At 45.9% G+C, this 8,921-nt stretch overlaps 1 protein-coding gene and 1 long non-coding RNA gene across 2 annotated transcripts; one reads left to right on the forward strand and one right to left on the reverse strand.

Moving 5' to 3' along the window:
- Positions 1–860: 860 nt before the first annotated feature.
- LOC139531360 (uncharacterized) lies at positions 861–2,910 on the reverse strand. Its single transcript, XM_071327825.1, has 2 exons — positions 1,771–2,910; positions 861–1,118 (listed from the first exon to the last, which is right to left on the reverse strand). The coding sequence occupies exon 1, from the start codon at positions 2,680–2,682 to the stop codon at positions 1,927–1,929; it is 756 nt and encodes a 251-aa protein (XP_071183926.1). The 5' UTR covers positions 2,683–2,910; the 3' UTR covers positions 861–1,118; positions 1,771–1,926.
- Positions 2,911–4,986: 2,076 nt separating this feature from the next.
- LOC139531361 (uncharacterized) lies at positions 4,987–6,120 on the forward strand. Its single transcript, XR_011666345.1, has 2 exons — positions 4,987–5,177; positions 5,326–6,120. It is a non-coding gene; the product is annotated as an uncharacterized lncRNA (long non-coding RNA).
- Positions 6,121–8,921: the final 2,801 nt, after the last annotated feature.

Here is an 8,921-nt window from a genome sequence, read left to right on the forward strand (position 1 = left end):
ATGGCTGGATTCACAAGATCTGTATCTTTCATCTGGTGTCTTGGACTTGTGATTTAATGATATTTAGATGCTTGTATTTACTTGTGACGCTATGCTAGGCTATGCTAGTCAGCTTTTTTACTGTGGGGGGTGCTCCCGGATCCGGGTTTGGGAGGAACTAGAAGTTAACAATGTCTACACTGTATTTCTGACCAATTTTATGTTATTTTAATGGACAAAAACAAGGACATTTCTAAGGGACCCCAAACTTTTGAATGGTAGTGTACATGATTACATTGTGTATATTTATTCAAACAGTGTTTATTATTTAATGTTTCCGCACCTGGGATTGAAACTCACGTCTTGGTTCACAGCATCGCTGTGGTTCATGGCATCGCGCTGTGAACCTCTTGGTTCATTTCGCCGAAACCCTTAAGGGACCTAATGGGAACGTTGCCAAATATTCTCAAGACTTCCCCTGTATGCTGGGTAATCATGTGGATTTATGCATTGTGACAGGTGGTGGGGAGGCTGAGCAGAGCAGCTGCATCTCTTAGGCGGTGTCCCAAATGGCACGCTATTTCCAAGTGCAGAACTTTTGATCAGAGCCCTGTACTATATTGGGAATAGGGTGCCATTTGGAGCACAACCTCATGCTACAGCTGTGAGGCTTACAGGCTCCTCTCTGCCCTACTCAGCTCTGTGAAGATTACATGTATCGGGTTAGCAACATTGTAAATGATCATCATGGTAAGACATTCCTCATTCCACCCTCTTCTATGGCTTTGCCTGGCAATCACCCAGAGAGGAATACAATCAAATCATAAAACAGTTATCACATACTGTACCAGTCAAAAGTTTGGACACTGTTACGCTCGTCGTTTGAATGAGGAGACCAAGGTGCAGTGTGGTAGGCGAACATCTTACTTTTATTAAAATGAACACCGAAAAACAACAAAATACAAAACGAACGTAAAGTTCTGCAGGCTACACAGCAACTATACAAAATCAAGATCCCACAAACTAAGGTGGAAAAAAGGCTGCCTAAGTATGATCCCCAATCAGAGACAACGATAGACAGCTGCCTCTGATTGGGAACCATACCAGGCCAACATAGAAATACAACATAGATTGCCCACCTGTTAGGAATTTTATGAATAATGACTAAACAATTTCTACATTTAGATAAAACTATAACTAATTTAAACTCTACCATGTCTTATTATATCTGATTAATAATGTTAATTCATAAGGAAGGGATTATGTAGTATGAACAAGGAGGAATTAAACCATAATAAACACCATTCCAACTTAGTTAGAGAGGTTTGTACTGTGGGTTATAAAGTAAACAAAAAGGATCGTTAAACTATGGTTGAACTGACCCAACTTAGCCCTGAGATGTTTAGATAAGGCAGTGAGTAACTTTTTAGGTCTTCCATTATCTCAAGTTGTCTGCTAAAGTGGTAATAAATATAGTGAGCCTTCAGGAGAATAAATGATATTGTGTGTCATGTGTGTGCGCTGGTGAGTTGGAATGAACTTTCAAACCTGTTTTATCTTGGTCAAGAGGACGAGATTTATTCTGTAACCAATGACGTCATATTTTGTATATAAACTGTTGTTTATGGTTAAATGGGAGCGTGCTCCGAGAATAAATACTATTATCTATTTTTAATAAGACTGTTCCCTGTCTATTTTATGTTAATAAGGATCTTACAAATTCTTAGAAACAGACAGAGTGATTTTAATTAATCAGCACATAAAGGAATTATGAAATTCCTCTAACACCACCCTAGTCACACCCTGACCTAACCAAATAGAGAATAAAAAGGCTCTCTAAGGCCAGGGCGTGACAGTACCCAAAGGTGCGGACGCCGGCCGCAAAACCTGACTCTATAGAGGGTCCGGTTCGGGACGTAGACCACGCTCCGCTCGTGGATCCCTCCGCTATTGTGGAACCGGACCGTGGCTCATCGCCGGAGGATCCGGACCGTGGATTGTCGCCGGAGGAACCGGACCGTAGATCGTCGCCGGGGACTCCGGACCGTGGATCGTCGCCTGAGGAACCGGACCGTAGCTCGTCGCCTGGGAGTCCGGACCGTGGATTGTCGCCGGAGGAACCGGACCGTGGATCGTCGCCGGAGGAACCGGACTGTGGATCATCGCCGGAGGAACAGGACCGTGGATCGTTGCCGGAGGAACCGGACTGTGGATCATCGCCGGAGGAACAGGACCGTGGATCGTCGCCGGAGGAACAGGACCGTGGATCGTTGCCGGAGGAACCGGACTGTGGATCATCGCCGGAGGAACAGGACCGTGGATCGTTGCTGGAGGCTCCGGACCGTAGATCGTCGCCGGAGGCTCCGGACTGGGAACCGTCGCTGGAGGCTCCGGACATGGAACCGTCGCTGGAGGCTCTGGACCGCAGACCGTCGCTGGAGGCTCTGGACCGCAGACCGTCACTGGAGGCTCCGGGCCATGGATCATCACTGGAGGCTCCGGGCCATGGATCATCACTGGAGGCTCCGGGCCATGGATCATCACTGGAGGCTCCGGGCCATGGATCATCACTGGAGGCTCCGGGCCATGGATCATCACTGGAGGCTCCGGGCCATGGATCATCACTGGAGGCTTCGGGTCATGGATCATCACTGGAGGCTTCAGGCCATGGATCATCACTGGAGACTTCGTGCCATGGATCATCACTGGAGGCTTCGTGCGTGGAGCAGGCACAGGATGTACCCGGCTGGAGACATGCACTGGAGGCCGGGTGCATGGAGCTGGCACAGGATATACTGGACCGTGGAGGCGCACTGGAGGTCTGGAGCGTAGAGCTGGCACAACACGTCCTGGACAAAGGACCACCTTCACATGGCAAGTCCGGGGAGCTGGCACAGGATGCACTGGGCTGTGGAGGCGCACTGGAGACACGGTGCGTAGAACCGGCACACATTGTACCGGATCGGTGACACACACCTCAGGGCGAGTGCGTGGAGGAGACACAGGACGTACCGGACTGGGGAGGCGCACTGGAGGCCAGATGCGTGGTGCATATGACACTGGACTGATGTCACGCTCCTCAGCACACCCGCTCTGCAGCGCTCTCAACGCCAACACCTCTCTCCGGAATCTTTCGTCGAGTTACACACTCGACTCCCTGGCTGGCTCTGGTTCACCCCTTGGCCCCGCCGACCACTCCGTGTTCCCCCCCCAAAAAAATTTGGGGGCTGCCTCTCGGGCATCCGTCGTGGTTGCGAACCCCGGAGTCGTCGTTGATGCTCCTTCGCTGCCTCCGCCTGCTTCCATGGTAGGGTCTTGTCTCCTGCCATAACCTCCCATGTCCATGATGTCCTCCACTCCCTTTTCTCCCGGGCCCAGGATCCCTGCTCCTCCTGGCCACGCTGCTTGGTCCTCTGGTGGTGGGATCTTCTGTTACGCTCGTCGTTTGAATGAGGAAACCAAGGTGCAGCGTGGTAGGCGGACATCTTACTTTTATTAAAATGAACACCGAAAAACAACAGAATTCAAAACGAACGTAAAGTTCTGCAGGCTACACAGCAACTATACAAAATCAAGATCCCACAAACTAAGGTGGAAAAAAGGCTGCCTAAGTATGATCCCCAATCAGAGACAACGATAGACAGCTGCCTCTGATTGGGAACCATACCAGGCCAACATAGAAATACAACATAGATTGCCCACCCTAGTCACACCCTGACCTAACCAAATAGAGAATAAAAAGGCTCTCTAAGGTCAGGGCGTGACAGACACACCCACTCATTCAAGGGTTTTTCTATATTTGTACTATTTTCTACATTGTAGAATAATAGTGAACACATCAAACTATAAAATAACACATATGGAATCATGTAGTAACCAAAAAGGTGTTAAACAAATCTAAATGTATTTTAAATTTGAGATTCTTCTTAGGGCTCCCGAGTGGCGCAGCAGTGTAAGGCACTGCATCTCAGACCCTGGTTCGTTTCCAGGCTGTATCACAACTGGCCGTGATTGGGAGTCCCATGGGGCGGCGCACAATTGGCCCAGCGTCGTCCGGGTTAGGGTTTTGGCCGGGTTAGGCCGTCAATGTAAATATGAATTTGTTCTTAATTAACTGACTTGCCTAGTTAAATAAAAGTGTAATAAAATTAAAGACACTGTCAGTGATTTATTTATAATTCAAGGCATACTTAACCAGCATGGCTACCACAGCATTCTGCAGCAGTACGCCATCCCATCTGGTTTGCGCTTAGTGGGACTATCGTTTGTTTTCCAACAGGACCATGACCCAACACACATCCAGGCTGTGTAAGGGCTATTTGACCAAGAAGAAATGTGACGGAGTGTTGGCTCCCAAGTGGCACAACAGTCTAAGGCACTGCATCTCAGTGCTGGAGGTGTCACTACAGACCCTGGTTTGATCCTGGGCTGCATCACAACCGTCCGTGATCTGGAGTCCCATAGTACGGCGCACAATTGGCCCAGTGTCGTCTGGGTTAGGGGAGGGTTTGGCCGGGATTGTAAAATAAGAATCTGTTCTTAACTGACTTGCCTAGTTAAATAAAGGTTAAATAAAATACATATATCAGATCACCTGGCCTCCACAATCACCCAACCTCAACCCAATTGAGATGGTTTGGGATGAGTTGGACCGCAGAGTGAAGGAAAAACAGCCAACAAGTGCTCAGCATATGTGGGAACTCCTTCAAGACGGTTGGAAAAGCATTCCAGGTGAAGCTGGTTGAGAGAATGCCAAGAGTGTGCAAAGCTGACATCAAGGCAAACGGTGCTAACCTTTAAGAACCTAAAATATATTTTGATTTGTTTAACACTTTATTGGTTAGTACATGATTCCATATGTGTTATTCCATATTTTTTTTCTACAATGTGGAAAATAGTAAAAATAAAGAAAAACCCTTGAATGAGTAGGTGTGTCCAAACTTTTGTTTGGTACTGTATATGGAAAGAACACGTGAATAAAAAGGGTGAGGGGGTTGAACGAGCGACAAAAACAGAGAGACAGAAACATAGCTGCGCGAAGATGTTTGGGGGTGGGAGTGCCAACAGGACTAGTAAAATACCATAGCACTACTTTTGTGGAAAAGTTTTTGATTATAGGCTAGATAGTGAGGGGGTTGAAGGAGGGACATAAAAAAACAGAAACAGCAAAACATTACCATTCAAGAGAGCGAAACAAGGTAAGAGAGCATTGAGGGAGAGAGTGCGTACATTATGTTTATTCTGGAACACTGTACTATACAGTGAGCGACGTGCGTATGTATTTACAGCTTGCTGTGAGTCAGCATTTACTTTTTTACCACTTTTCTCCCCAATTGATAATTACAGTCTTGTCCCATCGCTGCAACTCCCGTAAGGGCTCAGGAGAGACAAAGGTCGAGAGCCATGCGCCACGACCAGCGAAGCCACAGTGCTTCTTGACACACTGCTCACCTAACCCGGAAGCCAGCTGCACCAATGTTTCAACTGGCAACCGTGTCAGAGTGCATGCGCCCGGCCCGCCACAGGAGTTGCTAAAGCGCGATGGGACAAGGGCATCCTGGCCTGCCAAACCCTCCCCTACCCGGATGACACTGGGCCAATTGTGCGTCGCCTCATCGAACCCGGATCTGTAGTGATGCCTCAAGCACTGCAGTGCCTTAGACCGCTGCGCCACTCGGGAGGCCCAAGATTGACTTTTTCAGTTTGTGGATTTAAACAATTTCCTAAATAACCAATACAAATGGTTTAAGTCACTGTTAATGGTTAAAAACAACAACAATTGCCACCGAAAACAATGACACAAAATTGTGTTTTCTGTTTGTCTCAGAATGTCACACCCTGGCCATAGAGAGGCTTTTATTCTCTATTTTGGTTAGGCCAGGGTGTGACTAGGGTGGGCATTCTAGTTTCTTTATTTCTATGTTTTCTATTTCTTTGTTTTTGGCCGAGTGTGGTTCCCAATCAGAGGCAGCTGTCTATCGTTGTCTCTGATTGGGAATCATACTTAGGTAGCCTTTTTCTACCTGTGTTTTGTGGGTAGTTATTTTCTGTTTAGTCTCTGTTACCTGACAGAACTGTTCGCATTTGTTTTGTTACTTTGTTCAAGTGTTTTTTGATAAATAAATAATCATGAACACTTTTCACGCTGCGCTTTGGTCCACTCCTTCCGATGACAGGCGTTACACAGAAAGGCCAAGCCAGGCCAGGTTTCTCTGGGTGATTACCAGTATTGTAGCTATAAGCCTTCTCCTCAGTACACTATGTTTTTTTGTCTGTTAAGAGGTGGTGGTTAGTACCAAGAACACATGTTGTGGTCAAGCTTAAACCTCTGAATCAACACTTTAATCGAAAACAGAAAAATAGGCAATGTTCAAACGTCACAAGGATCACAAACACAATGCCATAAACAATAACACCCGAGAACAACACTTATTAGACACTCCTGGGGATTGTATTTAATCTGTTCTGACGTGCGTGTGGGGGGGGGGGGGGGTACCCCATTGGGGGGGTTAGGAATACAATAGCCAGATGCTCTATAAGGGGGGTGGGGGATATTGGCTGAATAGAATGGTGGCATTCTACAGTAGCCTCACCCCCACCCTACCCAGCTTGGCACCACCGATTGGGGAAAAAATAACAATATTTTTTGAAAGATTATGAAACCAATCAGGGCAGCTGAGCCTGGGGGACATGGGGGTTAAATGGGGTGTTGAGTGGGGTTTCATTTGACTGTTAAGAGGTTTGGGGGTGTAGGGAGGCTGTGACATTAAAGTTCAGAGAGCAGGACAAGACAAATCAAAGGTAGGTAGTATTTAGCATCGTGGCCCACAATTGGCAGGATGATCCAAGAGTTGGCAGATATTTGCTCCCCTGCTTATTGTAAAGACACTAGTGCTGCTTTTTGACTGTAACACCAGTGATACTCTAGTTACACCCTTATGTTATACTAGGGAAATTGTGTTTCCATAGCTAGTGCTGACAGTGTAGAATTGTGAAGAGCATAGCCCAAAGGCCGACAGATGTTGATATTGAGTAATTTCATTTTACCGTCCAAAGGGAGAGCATGTAACTGGCAATACACTCATATCCACCGTGGACCGGTTTGTACATAATACATTCTCCATTCAGGCTGAAAAGGCAGCGATTTCCTCCTTAACTCTATTTAATGGCGAGAATGCAGACAAAAAAGGTTGGAAAAATGTGTACTTTCTTTATGAAACACCATTTTCCACCACCATGCTAGAGTAGCTAATGCTACTTCCTGATGTTGCGCCCTGCGTTCAGCCAGGGGTAATCAACACGCTGCTGCAACCTGATTGGCTGAATGCTATACGCAACATCCGAGACTAGCATTCCTAGGCATTAGCCACTCTAGCATGGGTGTGGAAAATGGTGTTTCATAAAGAAAGTATGCATATTTTCCCCGTTTATTTTCTCGCCTTCTCACCATACAATTTAGTTAAGGAGGAAATCAACACCTTTGCAGCCTGAATGGAGAATGTTTTATGTACAAACCAGTCCACGGGGGCACGAATGTATAGCCGGCTGCATGCACTCCCTTTGGACGGTAAGAAGAAACAACTCAATATCGTCATCTGCCAGCCTTTGGGCTATGAGGAGCAGAATCAACAACCTCTGCATAATCAAAACAGTTGCTTTGTGAGAAGATGTTGAACTTCACAGTTAGCCATTGTTATGTAAAGGACAGCTGAAAAGTACCAGTGGCCCCAAGTGAGAGCAGGTCCCCTGGAGCCATGGCCCAGTGAGATACGCCAGCCCACATAGATGGAAACAGAAAAGTCTGAGCCTTTTGTGTAAAACACTGGGGTAAATTCTGTATGGAAATGCACCATAAGACAAATCAATAAAGCAGTAGCTTTACAAAAAGGGGTGTTTTTCTATGCAGGGACCATGAGCTTAGGTTAGCCTATATTAAGCACTTGTTTTTACAGCACAATGAATAACAAGTGTGTTGATTACGCATAGCCTAAACACCAAATGGGAGTAGTGGGCATCATTTATCCATGACTGAGAATGTTGTGTTAGCTGAGAGGTCAACTGTGCATGCAGATTTGTATTTTAGAGAAAACAGAATAGGGCTACGGGGTCAATTAAGTCAATGAAATGAAATAAATGGTATTAAATCTAGTTGAGTTGCTCCAGTAGGCCTATATGTAACATCCCCAGACTGGAAGTATCTGGTGAGACTATTACTATTTTTCACGCGAGAAAAAAAGTTCTTTTATCAAAATTAGCCAGACGGTGGCAGCATTTCAGGCTTTAACGCGAAATTAGCGCTCCTGACGCACCAAGTAAATAGAACCCCAAAAAACACACATCTCATCCATGTCATCACTATCACGATTTAAATACCCATACTCCAACCTAAACGTGATTCCCACAGTATGACAAGCGATTAAAATGATTTTGTTGAAAAACTATCTATGTGCATGTGTGCATAGAAACACAACTATCACAGTTCCACCTGGGAGATCAAATGCTTTAAATTGCAGGCTTGTTGATGAACCATGAGTAGAAAGTAGAAAGAATATAGAGGTCGGATACGCAGTTCTCTGTTGGACAGGGAGAGGGATACCCAAGTGCGCAAAATATATCATAACGCACGGTTATTTAAAAGTAGGGCGATGCTTATTTAGCGATTGAGGCGCCTCATGACATGCACTGCAGTCTCACAACAATACGAATAGTGCTCAGCTACATATTGTGCATTTGATAAAGAATAAACATTCACAGTTTCCCACACTATACATGGTAGGCCTATTGTATTTCACAGCAAAAAAACTAAAACAAATGTAATCCTCTATATTATGCATCGATGCTGAAGGCTATGCGCGTCTCTGCCAAAATGATCAGAGTGCAATGCAAGAGGCAACACCTAGCCTATTTATGCTATGTAGAACGCCTGCATTTGGACACTTACT

Source organism: Salvelinus alpinus, chromosome 10 (assembly GCF_045679555.1).
Source record: "Salvelinus alpinus chromosome 10, SLU_Salpinus.1, whole genome shotgun sequence".
Classification (NCBI taxonomy): Eukaryota; Metazoa; Chordata; class Actinopteri; order Salmoniformes; family Salmonidae; genus Salvelinus; species Salvelinus alpinus.

Coding starts and splice junctions, on each gene's coding strand:
- LOC139531360 (XM_071327825.1), bottom strand. CDS start 2,682: ATGATCCATGGCACGAAGTCTCCAGTGATGATCCATGGCCTGAAGCCT.